Genomic DNA, 24,267 nt, shown 5'->3' with positions numbered 1-24,267 from the left:
AAGTTAAGGACAAGAACTTGGAGTCTTAAGGACAGCTTTCGAGAAAGCTCAAAAGAAAAGTAGTTGTTGGGAAAGATGATCAAAATTACGGATGACAGTGTGTGGGGTGGAGCGCGGGGGGGAGCTGGGAAAATGATTTCTGTTTCATGGACAGTGCGCTACCTCACTGAGAACGTTCCTTGATTTTTTTCTTTTTTCCCCACCTCTTACTATCTATAAGTTAGATAAGTTAGATACTCTTTGACTCCCAATTCACAGATAAGGACACTGGGGCACATGGTGGCTAATGAACGAGCCTCAATCCGAGGTAGGGTTGGAACGCATGCAGTCTGGCCCTGCTTGGTGAAATGTCCCAGAGCGAAAACACAATGAACGGAATCACGACCTTCCTTCCCTACGAAGACTTCTCTGGACTCCCTGCTCCCTTAGGGTGCAGGCGGTTGGGCCCAGGCAACCCGCACGGGGGCGCTGTCCGCACGTAGCGCAGGGTTCTGGTCTTGAGCCCTGCAATCCAAGGAGCCCGAACTGAAGGCTGACGCCAGGTGTTACCAGGCTGGGGCTGCAGGTGCAGAGTCCCGCCGAGGGGAGGCGGTGGAGCCCGCAGGGCGGCTACGAAGCAACGTTTGGGATGGAGAGTGGACGCCGGAAGGCCGGAGGAGCCATATCAGTGGAGGAGCGGGATCACGCCGCCCTCCAGTAACTTGCAAGGGCGGTGGAGCCGGGGTCGCCTTCCCGGGCCGCGCGATGGCCGGACGGCCCTGGGGCGCGCCGGGCGGGACCTTGAAGGGGAACAGCAGTGCGTTGCTCAACGCCTCGCAGCAGGAGCCCGGCGGCGGGGGTGGGGACGCGCGGCCGCGACCCTCGTGGCTGGCCTCCACGCTCGCCTTCATCCTCATCTTCACCATCGTGGTGGACGTCGTGGGCAACCTCCTGGTCATCCTGTCCGTGTATCGGAACAAGAAGCTGAGGAACGCAGGTAGGGGCTCCCGGGGCCGGGCAGGCTGGACGGGCAGCCCCCAACTTTCACCCGATGGCAGCTTCTCCCCTTTTTGGCCACCTTTCCAGAACGCAGCACCCCCCAGCTGTCAGTTGAACTTTTCCTAAGAAAAGTTCAATTCTTTTCTTAAAAACAGGATTTGGAGTAATTTTTCCTAGTAGAGACCATCGGCTTGCTTACCTTTAACCTGCCCGTCAAAGATGCTTATTCATTAAACAGAACTCTTCAGTCACTAAGGGGTAGAAAATTTGGGCACAGTCGCGTTCTTTTTATTTTAGGGGAAATACCCACTATAGTTTTCAGTTTCTGAGGTTTCTTAAATTGAAAGGCACTTGATGCAGGTTGCAGAAAATTCCTCAAGAAGCCCTTTCAAATCAGATAACCAACTTACCAACTGCTTGGTTTTATGCATAATTTATTTGCCCAACTTTGTGAAAATATGAGAAAAAATAAGCTGGTAAAAAGATACTGCACTTATTTCAGTTTTGTTGTCAGCAGTAGTTTTCAGTTTTTGGCATACAATTTAAAAAGAGTGATAAGCTTCTAAACATGTTTCGGAAAGTGACAATTATTCCTCCAAGTTAAACAAGTTTACATTTTAAAAATAGACATTGTTGTAATAAAGGGTGTATTTACATGTAATATACCACTAAAGCTAATTTCGTGCTGAGATAAACTTGATTTTTATTCCAGGCAATGAATTGAAATTGGTTTATTCTGGATGGGAGCCTGAGGACTATTTGTCCATAGGACACGGGATGTTCAGATCTCTAAACGGTTAGGTACCTAGCTCTTTATTTGTAGGCAAATTTATGGAAATGGATATGGGGAGGAGAAGGAATGATGCAATTACATGTTTGTCAAAAGCAATATTTTTGTTCTAACCGAGTAGCTGATCAATGATGTAATTTCTAGGAGCCCCCCCCCCTTTTTTCCGTATTGCTTGAGACCATGCATAGTTTAAGAACCAATTAATAAGCACCTGATAACATGAATTGAATTGAGTTAGTCCATTGAATAACCTCACTACCTAGGTGATTGAGTTAAGCTAGAGGAATTCTGCCTTCAAGAAGCGGCTCCCAGAGGAAAGCATAGGTAGGACCTCCTTGGCATAGGTCTTAGTGATGATATTTTTTAGTCTGACACCAAAAGCAAAAACAACAAAAACAAAAATAAACAACTGAGACTACATGAAACTGAAAAGCTTCTGCACAACAAAGGAAACCATCAACAAAATGAAAAGGCAACTTATTGAATGGGAGAAAATATTTGCAAATCATTGGATAAGAGGCTAACATCTAAAAATGTATAAAGAACTCATACAACTCAATAGCAAAAAAAAATCCAATTAAAAAATGGGCAGATGATCTGAATAGACATTTTGCCAAAGAAGATGTAACGACCCACAGGTACATAAAAGGATGCTCATCATCAATAATCATCAGGGAAATGCAAATCAAAACCACAACGAGCTATCACCTCACAACTGTTAAGAATGGCTATTATTAAAAAAGAAGAAATAACAAGTATTGGTGAGGATGTGGAGAAAAAGGTACCCTTGTGCCCTGTTGGTGGGAATGTAAATTGGTGCAGCCCCTATGGAAAACAGTATGGAGGTTCCTTAGAAAATTAAAAATAGAACTACCATATAGGACCCAGCAATTCCACTTCCGGGTATTTTTCCAAAGGAAATGAAAACACTAACTTCAAAACATATCTTCACCCCCGTGTTCACTGCAGCATTATTTACAGAGCCAAGATATGAAAACAAGCTGTATTCATTGATGGATGTGTGGATAATGAAATTGTGGTATATTTACAATGGAATGTTATCCAGCCATAAAAGAGAATGAAATCTTGCCATTTGTGACAACATGGATGGACCTCTAAGGTATTATGCTAAGTGAAATAAGTCAGACAAAGAAAGACAAATACCATGTGATCTCTTCTATATATGGAATCTATGAATAAATAAATACCAAACTCATAGATACAAAGAACAAATTGGTGGTTGCCAGATGCAAGGGTGGAGGGAAGGGGGAGAAATAGGTGAACTGTTTTGAGGGTTGTTTTTTTTTGTTGTTGTTGTTTCAATTTAAATTTGTTGAATTAGAGAGAGGAAGAGAGACAGAGACAGAGAAAGAAAGAGTATGAGAAGACCCAGTGCTATGAGCATGGTATGAGAATTATCCATCTCATCCCAGGAGCAAAGCTGTGAGAGAAGCCTGCTTTCTCACCATTGCTGATTTCCTACCAGTCTCCACTGCTCCCTGTATACTGGGTTCTGGAAATGCTGGCTCTGATTACGTATTAATCTGCTTTGCAATCTCATTGCATTACTGATTGTTTTGATTCCTTGGATTAGGGTTCAATAATAGGGCTTTTGTTTTGACCTGTCCAGTGCCCACTCTTTGTACCCTCAAAGAAAAAAAAAAAAGAAGAGAAAGAAGAGAAAAAAGAAGAGTCCCATTTTCTCCTAGCAATAAAAGCAGCTTTCTACGGACTAGACACACTTTGGAGAACCATGTTAACTGAATCCTCAGAGCAGCCATGTGGTGGGGTGCCATTGTTACCCTCTTTACAGGGAGGAACAAGGACACAGATTGGCCATACCCACCGAAGTAGTGGAGCAGGGTTTAAGCCACAGAGCTTGGCCCTGGAGCTCACTCTACGTGATTGCTATAAACAATTGCAGCAGTTGGGAAGTTCGAATCTGCAGAACCTTTCATTAAAAAAAAAAAAAAAAATATTCACATGCTTGGAACAATTCTATTTCTGTTATATGACAAAGAACTTATGAAAAGTGCTCCTACCACATTACTTTATATTTTGTTATTTGCTAAACAATTTTTTGAGATGGCAGTCTATAGAATACTACATTCTTGTAGCTAACCTGAACTTTTTCTCTTTTACCATCCACCAGCAGATTGTTGCCTGTGCTGAACTTGACTCTTTGCTTGTATCCATTGCTCAGGTAACGTAGGCTGAAGCTCACTGCCTTCTCCATTACCTTTGGCCACACTCACCATCAGTTTATCAATACTCCAGTGTAGGTCCCATTGAACATGTTCATAGCTATCTTGATTAAGCCCTTGACCATTCTGTTTGCTGTATTCTGATTGTGTTTCTCTTTCCCCTTCTTTCTTTTCCCTTCTCTTCTCTTGTCTTCTCTTTTCTTCTCTCCCATGCCTGTTTCTTATTCGTTGGCCTCCAGTATTCTTTAATCACCATAATTATATTCAATCTCTTAGTAGAGATCATACTTGTAACTCAGTTTCCTGAGTGTGTCTGTTGTGCATCAGAGAAAAAGAGAGCCCTGAACTTATAAGCATGTCATATTCTAGAAGTTCACTCACAGATTTCTTTTTTAAAAAGATTTTTATTAAAAACATAGCTAACATACAATATTATGTTTCAGGGGTACCCCCATTGTTATTCAACATTTACATACCTAAAGATAATGATAATGTGAGTGGAGCTGGCTGCTCCCTGAGAAAGTGCCTCTGGCATTGGGTGAGTTGGGTGAGGTGGGTTCCCCGCTGAGTCAGCAGGATGGAACAACGGAGCTCACCAGGCCAATCACATTCAAATTTGGCCCCTAGGGGTGGGCTCAGCACAGGAAAGATGGCACCTCTCTGCAGGCTGCATGGGAGGAAGACACCACCCAGGGAAAAATAGTGACTGTCCTGCAGCCCTGCCCTGAAGCCACACACCTCAGCCTGTCCATCGCCCCCTCCCACCCATCCCACGCTTCCATGCCTCCAATGCCTCCCAAGTCACCGTCCCTTTGCTGGAGCTCAGGGTGAGTGTCTGGGAGTGTGAGAGTCTGTGCATAGGACATTTAACAGGGCATCTGGGTTTCCCGCAGCCTTCCGTCCCAACCAGATGGTCAGAATCCCCACTGTTTTCAGTCAGATGTGGGGGCTCCTCTTCCAGGCACCAATACTCTGGACTGGGGAGACTGGTGTGGAGCTGGGGTCTTGCTTCTCCAGGGAGAATCTCCATGGCTGAGATATCCCTCGTTCTCAACCACCACACAGAGGTTTGGGGACAGCCAGTTTCTCGTCTACACCCCTTTTTCCAGTTTTGAATGGCTCCTCTGTATTCTTAATTATAAAACTTCTGTTCAGCTAGACTTCAGATGGTCCTCTAGGTTGATTGTTCTGTAACTTACTTTTAATTTTAATGTGTTCATGGAAGGAAGCAGGCACAGTGTTTATCTACTCTGCCATTTGGATCTCTCTCTACTTAACAGATTTCTTAAAAGAAGACTTTACATGATATTTTGGCTCTTAAGCTGTCTCACAAAATCATCCAAACCACTATGGCTGAAACAATACTCAGAACTTTTGGGCCACCTGTGACTCGTGAGACCCTGAAATCAACCAGCCTTGTTCTGAGTTCTGAAGCTCTTGGGATCTTGGGAGAATAGGAAAAAGTAGTGTGGAAGGGACCAATGGAAGCTTCACATGCAACCTCAGAAATGTCAGGAGAGGTCTCAGGAACAAGACATGATGATAGAGGGTGAATTTAGCCTCAAGGATGCGGTGGAAACAAATGTAAGTATATGCAGCTGCTCATCAGTCAAGTGCTCCTGTGTTAGGGACAAACATCAGATCCTGCAAACAACTGTGGAAGGAGCTTGTGCAGAGAATAAATCCAGAACGTAGAGTCTAGAGCTTCTTTACTGAATGGATCTGTGGTTGTAGATGAGTCATCATGTCTCAGGACTGTTTTCACATCAGCAAAATGATGGGGTTGGAAATATCTGTGAATCCCTTCCAACCATAGTGTCCTTTGATTTACATGATTATTAAACTCACTCTGAATTTGGAGATTATAATGCTACAAAATTGAGTAGCAATAAGAATTGTGGCTATAATGACATATATGTATATAATAATAATAAGCATCATAGACCTAGGAAAGTGTGTCCTTATGAAAGTGTGCCTCACTTGCCCTAAACTTTCTGGTTCACTTATCATTTAACTGCTAGAGAAAGTTTCTCTGCTTTGTTTTCCTGTTTTAGAAATGCCCCATATAGTTTTCCCTTCTTGGAAGAAAATGAAGTGACCAACTGCATAGCAAATTTAAGCCTCTTTTGGTGGGACTCTTTCTGGTTGAGAAATGATGGACTACTTCTCTGGGATATATGCAGCTTCTGGTATTTGGGTAGGATGAGCTGGGGATGCTTATATTGAGCTGGCCAGCAGTGTCTGTGATTGAGCAAACCCCCTGGGTCGGCCAACTTTCATACCTCTGGGTGGGCCATGGGGAGAGTTAGGCTCTTCTAGGCCTGAAGAGACCCTGTCAAAATGTAACCACTCAAGAGGCACAGCCTAAATAGGTAGCTAGCCTGGCCATTCAGTGTGCAACAATACACATTTAAAGAACAGTAGGGTTCACTGGAGTGAGTACGTCACTCTCACTTAGGTGTTCAAAGGCAGAAGGAAGATAAGCATTTCACCAGCTTATAAGTGTTTTTAAAGTAAAGACTCAAACTACCTCTCCTGCAATATCAATTCAGGATGTCTGTATTGAGGTCATAAGTGTGGCTAGTCACATGGTTTACTGGTGATTTAAAAACCAGTTCTGTGGGATCTTTAAAGCCAAAAACATAAAACAAAATACCCATATATGAACCAATTGTCTAAACCCAAAGGAAAAACAACACATTTTAGACAATACTTTTGAATCATTTTATCCTTTTAGAAATTTTCTTTTTTCCATTAAGATTCATGTTGCATCTTATATTCTCTTCTCACTGTAAATGATGTTTTTCTGTGATGTACTTAATATCCATGGACTTCAGATGCTAGGTAAATAAAATTATAGCAAAGCTCTAACTTCTGGGATATGTATGGGCAATTGGAAGAGATATACAGAATTCCTCAACAATCTATTCTGGTGTCTTAATTGTAAATCTAAACTGTTTATCATAAAACTTAAGACTGTTTTTATGGTTCTGGTCCATAATTGATTTTCCAAAAACTGCTGGACATCTTTTGGTGAACATTTCCATTTCAAATATGAGTGTTTTATAGCACCCGTATCAAAGCAACCTTAATTATTAAAGGAATTTAGTTTTTCAATTCTACAATTTTATTTTTTTAAATTTATTTACTAATCTGTATTTGAAACACTTTTCAAGCTTAAGAAAATTAAAGTAGAAGAAAACCAATAGAATTCCACTTTTCACAGATAGCTAATTTGATCTGATTTTTGTGGATAGTGTATAAAAATAACTTATTTTCTTGTTTAGAATGTCTAGTGGTTTGTACTTTTGCACACAGAGCAATTTACAGTTTTCAAAGCACTTTCCCAAATTTTGTTTTATTTGTCCTTGTAACAACCTCCTCAGGTAGATAAGAAGACTAAAACCCAAAATTCACAGATAAGTGATCATTACAGTATCCCAGTACACAACCCAGTGGAAGGAGCTTAGGAATTGAAATCAGAAGATCCAGGATGAGTCTTAAACCTGCAGTACCTTTATTTGTACTATGTTTTGGGACCAGTTACTCAATGTCCCTGAGCCTAAGTTTCTCCATCTGTCCGATGGGGCTACTTATCTCACAAGGATGCTAGGAAGATAAACTTACATTTTGCCCATCCATCCATCCATCCATCCATCCATCCATCCATCCATCCATCCATCTACTTATCACTTTGAAATTATAAAATACTATATAAGTAATGACATTATTATGTTATCGGTATGCATTTTATGATTGATTCTCTTAGATTGTTTTTATTTTTATTATGCTCATTTCTTTTTAAATGAATTTATATATTTTTATTAAAATATAGCTAGCATACAATATTATAATAGTTTGCTATTATACACCATGGCTATTCAACATTGGCATGGATGGACCTGGATGCATTTTATGATTGATTCTCTTAGATTGTTTTTATTTTTTATATGCTCATTTCTATAAAATGAGGTATACACCATGGCCATTCAACATTTATATACCTAAAGAAGTGATTAATATGATAACTCCAGCAACCATCTGACACTCTATCACGTTATCACAATATTATTGACTATATTCCCCTTGCTGTCCATTACATCCCCATGACTTATTGGTTTTTGAACCTGGAAAGTTGAACCTCTTATTCCTCCTCACTTTCCCCCCTTTTTCAATTTTTCAATTACAGTTGACATTGAATATTATTTTATATCAATTTCAGGTGTATAGCATAGTGGTTAGACATTTACATAATTTAAGAAATGACCCCTCTGATTAGTCTAGTACCCACATAGAACTATACATAGTTATTACCATATTATTAACTATATTCCCTATGTTTTACATCCCCATGACTATTTTGTAACTACAAGTTCACCTTTTTACCCTGTCCCACAACCCTCCCATCTATCACCCTGATAAATCTAGTACCCATCTGACACCATGCATAGTGATTACAATATTATTGACTATATTCCTTATGCTATACCCTACATCCCCATGACTACTGTGTAACAACCAATTTGTACTTCTTAATCCCTTCTCTTTTTTCACCCATCCCCCAAACCCTCCTCCCACTTGACAACCATCAAAGTGTTCTCTGAATCTATGAGATTGTCTCTGTTTTCTTTGGTTATTTTGTTCTTAGGATTCCACATGTAAGTGAAATCACATTGCATCTGTCTTTCTCTGCCTGACCTACTCCACTGAGCACAATACCTTCCAGGTCCATCCATGCCACTGCAGATATCAAGAATCCGTTCTCTTCCATGGCCGAGCAATATTTAATTGAATATATGTACCACCTACTCTATAAACATTCATCCATCTATGAACACCTAGGTTGCCTCCATACCTTGGCCATTGTAAACAATGCTGCAATGAACATATGGATGCACATGTCCCCTCGAAGTAGTGTTTGGATTTCTTCCAATAAATACCCAGAAGTGGAATTGCTGGGTACTTTGTCTCTTGTTAGACCCTTTACTTTAAAGTCTATATTGTCTGGTATAAGTATTGTTACCCCAGCTTTTGTTTGCTTGCTTGTTTCCATTTTTATGAAATATCTTTTTCCCATCCCTTTATTTTCAGTTTGTGTGCGTCTTTCTATCTGAAGTGAGTCTCTTGTAGGCAGCATATGTAAGGGTCTTGTTTTTATTTATTTATTTTTTTAAATCTGTTCAGCCTCCCTATCTTTTGATAGAAGCACTTAATCCATTTACATTGAAAATAATTGTTGGTAGATATGTAGTATTGCCATTTTATTCATAATTTTGATCATTGTTTCTCTCTTAAAGAAGTCCCTCTAACATTTTTTGTAATACTGATTTGGTGGTGATGAACTACTTTATTTAGCTTTTTCTTCTCTGGGAAACTGTTTATCTGTCCTTTGACTCTAAATGATAGCCTTGCTGGATAGAGCAATCTTGGTTGTAGGTCCTTGCTTTTCATCACTTTGAACATTTCCTGCCAATCCCTTCTGGCCTGAAAATTTCTGTTGAGATATCAGCTGACAGTCTTATGGGAGCTCCCTTGTAGGTAACTAACTGCTTTTCTCTTGCTGCTTTTAAGATTCTCTCTTTGTCTTTAAACTTTGGCATTTTAATTATGATGTGTCTTGGTGTGGGCCTATTTGGGTTCATCTTGTTTGGGACTCTCTGCATTTCCTGGGCTTGTATGTCTATTTCCTTCACCAGGTAGGGGAAATTTCCGTCATTATTCTTCAGATAGTTTTTCAATTCCTTACTCTCTCTCTTCCCTTTTCTGGTACCCCTATCATGTGAATGTTGGTATGCTTGATGTTGTCCCAAAAGCCCCTTTCACTGTCATCATTTTTTTTGGATGCTTTTTTCTTTTTGCTGTTTTGTTTGGGTGTTTTATGCTACTTTATCTTCTAAATCACTGATTCGATCCTCTGCTTCATCTAAGTTACTGTTGATTCCCTGTAATGAAGCCTCCATTTCTGTTATTGTATTCTTTATTTCTGGTTGGTTCTTTTTTATGTTTTCTACCTCCATTTTTGTATTTCCTATCTCTTTGTTGAAGTTCTCCCTGAGATTATTGAGCATCCTTATAACCAGTGTTTGGAACTCTGCATCTGAAAGATTGCTTGTCTCTATTTTGTTTAGCTCTTTTTCTGGAGCTTTGTTCTGTTCTTTTATTTGGGAAATGTTTTTTTGTCTCGCCACTTTGGTGCTTCCCTGTGTTTATTTTTATGTGTTAGGTAGGGCTGCTGTGTCTTCCGGTCTTAGTAGAGAGGCTTTGTGTAATAGGTGTTCTGTGTGGCTCAGTGGCCCAGTCTCTCTGGTCTCCTGAGCTGCATACTCCAGGTGTGTCCCTTGTGTGTGCACTCCTGTTGTAGTTGAGCCTTGGTTGATGTTTACATCAATAGGAGGGGTTGACCCTCCGGATGATTGGTTGTGAGGAATGGCTGTGACTACAGTGGAGGAGCTGCTGTGCAGAGGCTGCCCCTATAGAGCAGGATTCACTTTAGCTGGGCTCTGGTGCCTGCCCACTCTACCCTTTGGGTGTGTGATACTTGGGCATGGTTGGGTGATGTTCTGGCTTGGTCTGAAGCTGGTCACTGGACATGCTAGACCTGAGCCTCCTGCTAGGAGCCCTGCCATGGGCCAAGTTCAGCTGCAGGCTGTGCTCTACCTGAGTCCAATTTGCAGATGGCCACCACCTGCGCTAGGCTTGGAGGTGCCTCAAGATGTCAAGCTACAAACCAAGGCCTGCTGTAGCTAGTGCTGGGCTTAGGGCTGCTCAGCAAGAGGTACAGGACATGCCAAAGCCAGATGCTGCTTGTTTGGGTTTTGTGAACCTTTGAGAGATTTTATGAAAGTACATAGCATGAGCTAAGATAGGTTGTTTATACAGAAAAGCCACTGGAAGTGGCTTGGATGTTTCCGAAAGTTGGATTGGGTGAAGTCTCAGGGCATCACTAAGGCAGGGCAGACAAAAGGTGATAGCCAGTTTGATGGAGACTCAGATAAAGGGCCACATGCATTTGCATGCTGAGAGGGGGAGGGTTCAACAAAGAAACAATGGCTTCTGCCAGTTCCAGGGAGGAGCTGCTCTGCCAGCACTGGAGCTCAGAGTGAGTGAATCCATCAGCAAGTAAGTTAATGTGCAGGCTTTTTAAGAGGAGCACCTGGGGCTGTAGCCATCCTCAGTCTCATTCAGCCACAATCTCCCCTATTGTTCACAGCCAGAAGTTACGGCAACTTCTTTCCTTGGTATTGAACCTTGTGTGGGGATGGAACCCCTTGCTTCTCTGAGAGGGTGGGGACCTCCGTGGCTGAGATGTTCCTCTTGATTGTTAATGGTCACACACAGGTGTGGGACCAGCCCATTATTTGTCTCTACCCCTCCTAGCAGTCTCAAAGTGGCTTCTTCTGTACGTCCTTAGTTGTAGGGCTTCAGTTCAGCTAGACTTCAGGTTATTCTGTAGTTTAGTTGTAATATTGATGTGGTTATGAGAGGAGGAAAGCATAGCTACTCTGCCATCTTGACCAGAAATCTTAAATGTTTATTTTAAAGTAAGTGGACCATTGGTCAGAAATTGAAGATTTAAGATCTATGTCTCTTTTATGACATTGTGCAAATTACACATATTCTCTGATGTCTCAGTTTTCCCCTTTGTAACAAACACTATCTCCCCATAGCAAGTAGGGCTGAGATTTTTTATTCAATATCCAACTTTTGAGAGACTATTTCAGTATCCAAGTTGTTCACTAATTTAAATGAATCAACTCTGAAAGCTACAGTAATTATATCAGATAAGTATTTTACCATTCAAAAAGTTATGGCCTAACTTGGATGTATAGATTTGGAAAACGATTTCAAGCTAATGAAGTCAGTGCTTAATATAACCTCGAATCTGATAATATATATGTATATTTAGTACTGCTAACGTTTTCCTTCTGTAGCTCTCCATGACATTTGAAATTATTGATTCAAGTGAATTTTTTACTTTTTAATACATTTTGTTGATTTTTTTTCCATTGTGTGCTTAGCCATTGTTTAAAGTTTTGTGACTTTTTCCCTGGCCTGTGTAGTACATTATTATGGAACCCTAATTTTTTTTTTCCAAATTTACTAAAGTAATTACCAGAATCCCCTGGAAACCTTAGGATAGTAGTTTCAGACTCCTAAGTACATAATTGAATTTGTGTCTGACTTTTGGCTGTTCTAGATATTGATCTAATAAAGTAGAAATTTTCCACATTAAATTAATCATAGATAAGATAGGGCTAATATTGTTAACTTTTAGAATTATTTTTCTCTTGGCAATTTTGAAAGTTAACCAAAGATAATATAGTCATAAATGTAACCTCCTGCTCTTAGTTCTTACTAATAGTTGAGGGTTGTTCTTGAAAAAAAAATATCTGGTTTGAAAAATATCTGCCTTAGAAGTCATTCTAAATCTACGTAGTCTCTACAAATGAGCTTGTTCTGCTCATTCTTTATTAGCATCTTTTAAAAATAATAACTAGAATATTTGAGGTAAACAGTAAGATCTTTACAAGGTGCCTTGAATTTCCCCCATTTTTCCCAAATATTTTTTAGTTGCTTAGCTGACAAAAGTGCCCTATCTTCTGTAAAAGAAATACACACCCTCTCAGGATTTTCTAGGCTATCAAAGAGGTGATTCATGGATTGTCTTTAAAAATGCATTTGTGCATGCTCAGAACTTTGTATGGTATCATCAATAATCATATACTCTCCTTTGTAAAGATGGCTTCTAATCAGCACCACAATTTTCTCATCTTTCAAATAGGTTTGCTAATCAAGTTGACGAGAAACCTGAGGGCTCAAGAAATTTTAGTGAAATTTAATTATGCTGCAAATGAGGAATAAACTTCTAGGTTTTCTGGTTGAGGTGCTCTAAGATTTATTTTTCTACAGAGCTATACACTTTTGGCAATCACATTAAAGGAATTAGTCTTAGAAAAAGGGACAAGAAAATAAAAAACTAAATCTACTGGTGTTAAATATTATTCAGGCTATTGAGGGTGAATTTGAGTGGTTGAGCTTATGGTTTAAAAGGATACTTACCTGCTTTGATATTGAGCACTTTGGGGACTTATTCAATATCCATTTAAATAAATATTTATTGCATACCTACAGTGTGAGACAGACTATATAAATGAACACAAATTCTTGTTGATTTGTCAAAATGCAAGACACTGTGTTAAGCTTGTGCAAAACATGGCTTCTACTTTCAAAGAGATTACTTTCTATCATGGCACTTCTATAATTTTTGTTCTCTAATTTTCAAATAATAAATTTTCAAAGACATGAAGTACAAAGTTTTAAGACTAGAAACATGTTTATATAGCAGAAAAACTTTGCAAAAGAAATTTGAAAGTTTGTTGGTGGATGGTAGCTGGAGTTTAAAGTACATAGTCATGAAAATTTTTTAAAGAATTTTTACCTCAGTATGAAAGAAATATAAGTAATAAATAGGAAATAGGAAATCTACTGCCCACATGAGGCAGAATTAATGAAACAACTTCAAAGAAATTAGTCAATAATAGAGAGAAAGCATAGGTATTTGAGAACTATATATTGGCCCTGTATCTTTTGAAGAAAGTATATAGCCTGAAAAATACACCTGTTGGATAAGGTTTGAGAATCACTTTGCTAACTTAAAGTTTTAAAAAATTGCCTCACATAGCTATTAAATGGCAGATAATAAAAATTTATAATCAATAATTTGTATTTACTTTTATAATATTGACACATCTCGTAATACAAAATACTCTTGTGATCTTGAAAATAATAATGTGCTTTTATCTTTCATGCATTCATTTCTTTTTTTCTTTATTTAAATAGTTGTTGGATGTCTTCTAAGTACCAGGTCTAGTAAAATATTAGAGCTTGGGACACAGTTCTGTGGCAAGACAAACACTCTTCCAGTTAATTCACTATTATTTAAGATTTGGTTTAAATTTTAATTTTTACTTTTAAGAGTTTGCCATTGTTAAAAATTAGTTTTAATTTATTTTGTACTGTTTGTTATTTATTCTATTATTTTGCCATTAATTGTTTTTTCTATCTGAGTTTTTGAACACTCAGATATTTTCATTTTGGGGAAGGGGGTCGTGTAGGTATCATATTCTTTTAACAAAAACCTTTTTTTTAAAGGTTGTATTTTCTATATTTATATATAGAAAGGTTAAATATATAAAATTGGTTTTTACATATCATTTTATATATGAAACATCTTTATCTATGGAAAATTAGTCCTATTATAAACTCAGTTTCTGTGTGTGTGTGTGTGTGTGTGTGTGTGCGTGTGTGTGATATGTTTCCTTTGAAGAAAATGGCCTCTAGAATCAGAAGGCCCGGAGTAAAACCTCTGCTATCTACCAGGTGTGACCTTGGCAAATTACTTGTTTTATCTTCTCACCTGTTAATGTAGGACAATACTAGAGTTGTAAAGATTATATGGATTGCTACCCTGTACTTAAAATGTATTGTGCTTTAACTATAATAGTCTGGGAAGTAGAATAAATTATTTGTTATATAGTACACATGGTGTACAGTTATGACAGACGAACATATTTTTATTTTTAAGGCAGAGTATAATATTTAACACTTTTAGGCCTTTATTCCCTAAGTACATGAAAAACAGAGTCAAATTTTGAATTTTTAAGAATTACCTTTATGAGAATCTTATTTTATACTTTTGTAGTGTTAATTTTTTTCATTTATTTTATCATTTATTTAATTTAGTATATAAATAGGGCAATACTATGATTGTACCATTTTTAATAATAAAAGGAATTCTCTTTTGGAATTTAGCATTTTAGAGCTCTTCTCTAATTAAATAGAGATATTAGTAAGTGCCATTAATTTATTTAAGTTGGGATTTCACTGAGTCCTTCAAAATTGGGGAACATGTCTAAGGAAATAAAGACTACAATCCCAATACAGTTAATACAGTTTTTATTGATTACATGTTAATGTGGCCAAAGTATTAGGTTTTTGTTTTTAAAGTTTCATTCTTCATTTTGTAATAAATAATAATGCAGACATTGGTAATTTGTGTTCAGCTTAAAGATGAAAGGCTGAATCAATCTGGCTATAACATGGATATTTACACATTACAAAAGTCTCCCTAAAGCACCCTTCTGACAAAAGAGTAACCAGATGTAGAAAATGAGCAGAATTCTTAGCAGAATTTCACACCTTTAAAAACTGACTGAAAGCTGAGCTAGAGCAAGAGTGTTATGTGTGTTACTTAAGTTTAAACGACTTAAGGTAGTCTTAGTCCCCTTTACTGCATGTATACTATATTAATGGAATAGTTAAGACAATCTATCCATCAACTATGTTTACAACATTAGGGAGTCACCACCAAGTTAAGGTGTAGGACAAAGAAGACACAATGAAATAGATACACATTGTGTGGAGACACAATGGGAGAGAGAAAGAGGCTGCAGAGCCAGGAAGGCACGTGGGGTAAAGCGGATGAAAAAGCGAAGACATTAGATGTAATCATGTACTATTCATGCAGGGTAGTCTAAGCACAGGTATTATATGAACAGGGCATTATATTTTAGAGACCTACAGGAGGATGAACGTTGAGAGAAGGGGGTCAGTAAGACTATCACTGACGATTGGAGAGAAGTTTAAGCGATGTGGTGTGGGTAGAAGCCACAAGTTATAGGAAGGTAAATGACAAATGGGAGGGAAAGGAGAGAAATAGCGAGACAGCCTTGCTTGAAAAGTTTGATGGGAGAGGAAGAGGCTGATGGCTGGAGGGGTAGGAGGATAAAAGGAGCCTTACTCGCTATAAAGAGGCCCCTGCAAGATTGCAGGGATCAGAGCAGGGAGATACCTCCTCAGCCATGGCTGTCTCACCAGTGGAGGAACCTTCTGTGAAACAATGTTGTCATCACAGTGCAAAACGTAAGGAATGCGTATTTATCCAAAGCCAACCATTTTCCACGTACTCTCTTGAATCGTCACTGTGGCCATTATCATCTTGATTCAGTACCTGTTAAGAAACTGGGGCTCTGGGAAGCTCTGGTTTACTATTTAGGAAATGGCATAGCCAGGATTGGAATTCAAATATGTTTTTGTTTCTAAACTTGTTGTCCACACTATCTCTAATAATCTGAAAAGACAAGTTTCTCATATATAGTCCTTTGAAGTTTAAGAATGTAAGACGTGGCCTGTGTGCTCTAATGTACAAAAATAACACCCTTCACATTTCCTTGCACTGCCAGAGAATATTCCTTAGTCATTTACAGCATCTCAGTTTTTTCTTGTCATACCATTAACATTTATTATGAACATGGAATTTTTTATTTTCACCAGGTTTATAATAGATTCTTCATTAAACCAGACTGCTTAGATCTGCTTAGATTTGCTGTGTGAAACAAGCAAAAAATGTTGCCAAGAGTAGCTGAAGGACATATTTTTTCCCTGTTTCAACCGGTGTTTACCACTTAAATGGTAAAGTTCAGACACAGTCAGGGTTTTCTTTTTCAATCTTTATGAACAATGATTCAGTGGGTGTCTAATCTTGTTTTCCACTTAGTTGAAGTCCAGGCTAAAATGAAAGAAGGAATGAAGATTGGCCTATTGAGAAAAACAACATCCTGGCAAATAAGAGCAAAAAAGCAACTAATTTCTACACTTTTATGGTTATAGTTTAGAGACTAAGGATGCGTTAGTTCATCCAGCAAACCATTCCCAAGTACCTATTATGTCCCCGGCGCTGTGCTGTCACTGAGAATTAAAAGATCCCACAGTCCTAGACTCAAATAGTTCACAATCTCTTAGAGGGAGACAGATGTCTATGCTCATATATAGAGTCACATGTTGGTTTGATGTTGGAAGCAAATCTACGCAAATCTTCAATGAAAGACATTGAAGAGCCATGTCAAGAAGCATTTAAAGTCTGTAACTTCTACCCAGTAAAGTTTGTTTGTTTGTTTGTTTGTATGTATAAGTAGTTCCTCTTTTTCTACCAAGAAGCTGGTGACCTCTTTAGAAAACCACCCAACCTCTTTACAGAGCTCAAGGTTTATCTTAGGTTGCCTAGAAACAGAACCTGAGAACAGGTTCTAGGTTTATTACTCATGCTTTATTGCAGGAGGTGCTCTCAGGAGGAACTGAAGGAAGTGATGGGAGCAGGCTAGGGGAGGAGAGTCATGCAAGAATGGTATTTCAGGTGAAACCTAGATTTGGCCTGACCCATGAGACTGAAGTATCTGGGCATCAATCCAACCACAGAGTTGCCGTCACTTGAGGCAAGAGGGTTGGCCTGTTGGTCAGTGTCAGTTGGTCATTTTTATTGTTCAACTGAGGACAATTCTCCAGAGAAGGATGCAGCTGCTGGCAAACGGAATTACCTAACACTCATTCAAATTTCAAGGATAAATGCTTGTGGACGGAGTCCCAGAGAGCAGTTTCCAGGCTCTCAGCCTCACGTGGAAAGATGTTGGCTTGGGTAGTAGATGGCCATCAGCTGTGGCTGGGTGGCCATCAGCTATTACCCGTTAGCCATTAGCCACTAATATAACTGCTGTGGCTATGCTAGGGGTTTGTTGGTTGGCAGAGAAGTGGACGGCGGATCACGCACCATGTGGAGCCTGCTTCCTGTATCTCCAACCCAGCCGCCAGCGAGACTATAGTGGTATGAATCCCCCATCCGTGGCTCCGTTGGTGTTCCCTTTTGGCCTCACCATATCCTGCATTCTTGTGTGGGGAAGCAGGAGCTGAGAGCCTGCGTGACAATGCTCCATCCTAGCAAAGGGGATATGGGAAGGGCATTAGCAACAGCTACTAGAAGACCTATGAAACAGAGAGAATGTACAGAAGCAGCTGGAGACCAGGCTTGCCATAGTAACAGGCTTCCGTCGCCGGCGTTTTGAAGAGAGCACACAGAAGGAAATTAATCCTCCTCAGGTTAAATCAATGCACAGGTGTGATTATTACCAAATTAAGAGCAATATAGCCAGAGCTGTAGAAACATTGTTGATGAAAACCTTAAAAGCTCAAACTTTGCACAATGTAGATAGGGAGATAGATTTATCTGTAATTAACATAGCAGCAAAGTAATAAAGAAGTATTTATTCAAATGGAAGTCAGCATGAGATTTGCAGAGCATAGGATTTAAAAAAAAAATTTTTAAGTAGTAAAAATAACTGGTAAGAGATAAGAATCTGGCCCAAGCTAAGAAATTCTTGTACTGTCCCCTAAGATTTTACTAGTTAATGAAGGAGATGCCACAGTGCCTAGTGCCCTGCTTGAGCCTTCTGAACATTAAAAGAAAATATGGCTTCTGCTTCCCTTCCACTTTCCAAATCTCATGCGGTATTCCTTTGTGGACCATGCTAACCCATAACTATGCCAGGAAGGAAATTCTGGGAAATGTAGTCTCAGCTTATCTAAACTGACACAAAACAAAGCCACCACAGTCAGTCCACCCCTTGGGAATGTAGCATCCATATATATCTCTTTTAACTATACTTAAGTTCCAGATAAGGGAAACATCACAATTATGATTTCATCTCACATAATGCAACTATCCTTGCAAAACTGAAAATACACTGACCCTCTCTCCAAAAGACAATACAGTCTCTTTATTCATCGTTGCTTGATTTTCATTATTCATCGAGTGGAATCCCATTTCCCATTCGATATCCTGTAACGGAAATACTGAGATATAAGGTTAATTACTAACACATATTAGATGACAGGGGAACAGAAAAGGGAAAGAGACAAACAAACTAAACCCCCATATCACACCACACCCCCCCACACACACACACATATACACACACACACACACACACACTATACACACACACACACACACACACACACACACAGCAGATATGACAAAGCTTCCAGCTGAGCTACCTGATAATCACATCTGCACAGGTTATGGCTTATTTTTTTCTTCAAACACTTGTGAAATGAGATTGGTTCAAAGAAAATTAATGATTTAATTAATGTAATTACTTGAACAGAAAAGAAACAACTACTACAAAATAAATGCAAAGGGAGTAGATTAAAGCCATGAAAGAAATCTGTGACATCACCTGTGATCTTATTTTTAAGCTCTTTTAAAAATAAATCTATATTGGCCAGTCTGTCGTCATGGCATCCTGGGTAAAACTGTACCATTTTGATGACTACTTAATTTGTAGCTTACTTTCATATATTATACTTATTTTTAAAGTATTAAACATGTTGAGTTCAAAATTCATTAAAATATACCCACTTTGGAATTTAAATATTTCATTGGTAATTAAAATTTATCTGTAGGAAAAATAAATTTGCTTTTATTGCTTTAATTTTGCCTAATTTAACCACTTTTCAAATTTGTTTTTATGACAATTTATCCAAAATTTCTAAACAAATGGCAAAAACCATGTCTTTTTTAGTCATGACTGCTATTTTACTTCACTTCTTTGCAATTTTTTTTTTTTGGAGGAAGTAAAAATAACCAGATAGGAACTTTAGATACAAAGTCTATTTTATTTCAGATGTTGGGAGATAAGTATTTAATTTACTTCATGAAGCATTTGAACAAAAGTCTCAGCTGAATGCTATTTAGGATACAAATATGAGGAAGACAATCTTGGGAAAAATAGGAAAGCCAAATTTACAAATTAATATAATAAAAGGCAAAACATACAGTCACTCCACCTGGAATGTTCCACCTCTGTCTAGCTCATTTCCTTCCTCGCTGCCTCGTCTCTGTACATACTCTTGTTGTACTTCTTTCTATTTTAATTTTGTTTGCTTTTCTCAGATCAAGGATGATAAGATCCCTGTCTGTTAATTCCTGTTTCTCCAGCACCTATCATGTGCGCTTAATAAGTTTTTATTGAATGGAATTTATTATAATTTAATCCAAATTAAAAGTGGTATAAATAAAGTGATTTAGGAACCTTCAAAACAGGAAGCTCTTCCACGTAGTTGGGCAAAGGGAATTTCTACTTAATGTGGGTTTGGGGAAATAGGTAGTATTTTTAAAGTTAGGAAAGGGAGCCATTCAAGGCACAAGGAAAAGGAAGAAAGGCAAATGAGCCACCAAAGTGAAGAATGTACTTGCTGAGCATCTCAAAATTTGACTAGAGTTCTTTTTTTATGTTTTAAAATGTGTTGAGTTATGTTAATATAAAAAATTATCACTTAACCTGAATATTTAGGGTTTAATTTTTGTACTTTAAATTCTTTATAAATAAAAAAAAGTTTGCTTTTTCCTTTAGAATGAGGTGAAAGTGTTGTGGAATTCCAACATTTATTGAGCATTTATCATGCGACAGATACAGCTCGGCAATTAACAAAGATTGCCTCATGCAAGCCTCATCATACCTCTATGAAGAAGATGATATCATTATCTTCATCTTATAGAAGAGGAAACTAAAGTTTGTTCAGATAATATCACTTGCCCCAGTTAAATAGCTAGTAAGTGGTAAAGCCAATATTCTAACAGGCAGCTGATTACAGACCTTCTTTTCTCTTAACTATTATGTGATGGACAAGGATCCATTGCTCTCCAAGAAAAGGAATTAGAGGCCCATTTGAGAACCACTGAAGAACTAGACAGAGATAGAAGGCCTGGAATTTAAGGACATCATGGCTGGCTTGGGAAATAACAAGATGACATGAGGTTTCTCAGGTAATGTAGAAGATTCCAGAACAAAAGATGTGACAGGAGTATACTGAACTCAAGATTTTTTTAAAGCACAAGAGAAACTAAACAATTTGAAAAACAAGTTTTGAAGATGGCAACGCCTTATTCTGGGGATGTGGGTATTGTGAAGAGCGGGATTAATTTGACAAGGGCAGTGAATGGGCTCACTTCCTGGTGAAAATAGCCTCTACTGCATTTGTAACATGGTAGTAGCTACGATGTCAAGTCACCCAAGTTGCAGAAACAGCTCTTTTTTAAATAACTGTGAAAGAAAATTCAATCCATGAGAAACCTGTATTAACCTGTATTTTCTAAACCTTTCTCTTTTAGGAAATATGTTTGTGGTGAGCCTAGCAGTTGCAGACCTGGTGGTGGCTGTTTACCCCTACCCCTTAGTGCTGACATCTATATTTAACAATGGTTGGAACCTGGGATATCTGCACTGCGAAATTAGTGGTTTCCTAATGGGCTTGAGTGTCATCGGTTCAATATTCAATATCACTGGAATTGCCATTAACCGCTACTGCTACATCTGCCACAGTCTCAAGTATGACAAGCTGTGTAGTAACAAGAATTCCCTCTGCTGCGTGTTCCTGATATGGATGTTGACACTTGCTGCAATCATGCCCAACTTGCGTGTCGGAACTCTGCAGTATGACCCGCGGATCTATTCCTGTACATTTGCACAGTCTGTCAGTTCCGCATACACGGCAGCAGTTGTGGTTTTCCATTTCATCGTTCCCATGACCATAGTCATCTTCTGTTACCTAAGAATATGGATCCTGGTTCTTCAGGTCAGATGGAGGGTGAAACCTGACAAGAAATCCAAACTGAAACCACAGGATTTCAGGAACTTTGTCACCATGTTTGTGGTTTTTGTACTTTTTGCCGTTTGCTGGGCTCCTCTAAACTTTATTGGTCTCGCTGTAGCCTCAGATCCTGCCAGCATGGTACCCAGGATCCCAGAGTGGCTGTTTGTGGCCAGTTACTATATGGCATATTTCAACAGCTGCCTTAATGCAATTATATATGGAGTGCTTAACCAAAATTTCAGGAAGGAATACAGGAGAATTATAGTCTCACTGTGTACAGCCAAGATGTTCTTTGTGGATAGCTCTAATGACATAGCAGATAGAGTTCAATGTAAACCCTCTCCATTAATGGCCAACAATAACCCAATAAAGGTGGACTCTGTTTAAAAAGCAGTGCATTATTGGCATGATATGCACACTGCTCAAAGTCTTACTGATTTTCATATTTGCTTCCCTCTTGACAGATTTCTAGAAAACCAGCGTGGTTGAAGAAACATGTGTTCTTAAGAGGTTGCCGCTATACTTTCTGAGCAAATGTACTATCAAGCTTTTGAACAGGTCTCTAATTCTCCTTACCAAGAGAAACACAGAACACATAGAGAGATATATGTTAATTGAAGAATATGTTTCAGGGACAGAAGGGGGTAATTTTAAATAAAAGTGTTGAATATATTCATTTGGAGAAAGAGAGTGCAAACTTTTTAATTGCAAATGAGTGCCACGAGTATAATAATTACTTTTTTCTTCCCCTTTTAAAAGATTTTTAGTAGGAAAACAAATGATGTCTTTTATTTATAATGAGTAAATGGAACAAAATGGGGTTCGTGCAGTGAGTGACTCATTACACAGTGAAAGACTGAATATAAATCAGTGAATAATTCAACAGCAACAGCAACAACCACTACAAAGTTTTTAATTGGCTGTGTTGGCATTGGGTAGTCATGATCATAAATGTTTATCATTCTCCATTAAAAGTTGCACATTCAACTAGATACAGAGCCAACTATATGACAGAGCCCCTTTCCAGTTGTCAATAACCATAGTATTTTAAAGAAATAGCTACATATTCAACTTTACTAAACATTTGGCTTCTTATTTTCGTCACTGAATATCATTATTCATGTCACGGACCAGCTGTTTTTAATTGATCTCTGTTAATTTGTTAAGCCATCTAATCAGTTCAGTTAAAAATGACAAAAAAACCTAAGAGCTATACTTTAGATATAGTGTTGAATATGTTCTAGATTGATAATCTACTTGAACAACTAAGTATCTAAACCAGGTAGTTTTTCCTTTATAAATATCTCAAAACAATATGCTTTAATGATTCACCTCAGTATTTGGATTGCCTTAATAATACTAAAAGTCTAGAAGAAGAAAAAAATTTGCATGGGCAAATTATGGTTTCATAAACGATGGCTCTAGTTTACCCCAAACAGTTATTTGGGACTACTATAAGGTTTATTACATAGAGTGCTTTGCAAGAAATTAGAGCCATGTTTTAAAGTTCTGCAACCAAACTGTCATATGCTTGAATGAGTTGGTGATTTGCAACTCCATACATAAGACAAAAAGTGATCTGGATATATTTCCTAATATCTCTTTATCTATTTAATCAGAATCTCCTTAGAAAGTTCTAGGATTCATTATTTTAAAGGTTCGTCTGATAATTCTTCTCATCAAGCATTTTGGGAAACACTAAATTATAGCTTACAGTGGTGATGGTGTTGGTGATGGCGGTGTGTGTGTGTGTGTGTGTGTGTGTGTGTGTGTGTGTGTGTAAGTTATCTCTAAAACTTTACCTATCAAGTCATTTATGTGAAAAGTTCTAGTCAGAAACAACATTAAACAGTAGAGATAATTTTTAAATTAACATTCCAAATTTTAGATAACTGAACCTTAAAAAAATTATCCATGTTAACTGAACTCTTTTTGAAATGCATTACACTTTTTTCTGGATGCTGAAAATAAATTACTGTGTTACTAACTGTATGTAGTATGATTGGTCTTTAGAAAATGTCTTAATTTTCTAAGAAAATTATTTTTTAATTTATACAACAGCAAAAAAAATATTTTTAATTTATACAGCAGCAAAAAAATTATTTTTTAATTTACACAACAGCAAAAAAAAAAAAAAAAAAATGAACAGAAACTATGAACTTTAGAAATTGTCTGCCAAGTAGAGTATCTCCCCTGAAAATCAAGTTTGTAACTTTAAAGTCTTGAGATGTTTTTCTTCACTATCATCAGAATATTAGCTAGTTAAAATATTGACAATGAAAAAACAACTCATAAAGATCAAAGTAAAAGGCCCAGACTTTCTCTAATGGGATCTCATTGTAGACAACCTGTAAGCATTCAAGACATTATCACTTGTTTGCTCACTACAATGTAATATTAGTAAGCAGGACGTCCTTAGCTAATTATGTGTTGTTGTTTTTCTCCTGAAAAACTCAAATGTGTAATCAGTTGTTGCTGATTTTCCAAGGTACAAATTACTTTGTAAACTGTTTGGAAGATTAACTTTTTCAAGACTACTAGATCACTAGTAATGAAATGACTGTTGCATCGTACAAATTGGTACATGAATAGCATTGAGGGAGATTGTGCTGTGCTAATCAAGAAAGCAACTCTTTCATGAAATCCACCAAGTTGTGTTAATCAGCTATAAACCTCTGTTAAGGTAAACCTCTTCAATCTATCAAAATTACTAACCAATATAATAATTGTCAGCCTTCCCTCTGTCTTTCGAAATACTAGTGGTGATGTGAGAGTTAGCAATGAAAAGAAATAACATTTTGAGTGGCACAC

The 24,267-nt window shown here is 38.0% G+C and overlaps 1 protein-coding gene across 1 annotated transcript; it reads left to right on the top strand.

Moving 5' to 3' along the window:
* Window positions 1-614: 614 nt before the first annotated feature.
* Window positions 615-23,598, top strand: MTNR1A (melatonin receptor 1A). Its single transcript, XM_019736058.3, has 2 exons — window positions 615-976; window positions 20,975-23,598. Exons 1-2 carry the CDS (start codon window positions 745-747, stop codon window positions 21,841-21,843), a joined length of 1,101 nt encoding a protein of 366 aa, XP_019591617.3. The 5' UTR covers window positions 615-744; the 3' UTR covers window positions 21,844-23,598.
* The last annotated feature ends 669 nt before the right edge of the window (window positions 23,599-24,267 follow it).

This window comes from Rhinolophus sinicus, chromosome 16 (assembly GCF_057876585.1).
Source record: "Rhinolophus sinicus isolate RSI-liver-muscle chromosome 16, RSI-T2T, whole genome shotgun sequence".
Taxonomy (NCBI): Eukaryota; Metazoa; Chordata; class Mammalia; order Chiroptera; family Rhinolophidae; genus Rhinolophus; species Rhinolophus sinicus.
This window is presented reverse-complemented; position numbering and strand designations above follow the sequence as displayed.

What these genes read in the sequence shown, in the direction of transcription:
- MTNR1A (XM_019736058.3), top strand. Translation starts at nt 745, where the DNA reads ATGGCCGGACGGCCCTGGGGCGCGCCGGGCGGGACCTTGAAGGGGAAC. An exon ending in CAAGAAGCTGAGGAACGCAG is followed by an intron (nt 977 to 20,974) that starts GTAGGGGCTCCC and finishes TTTCTCTTTTAG; the next exon opens with GAAATATGTTTGTGGTGAGC.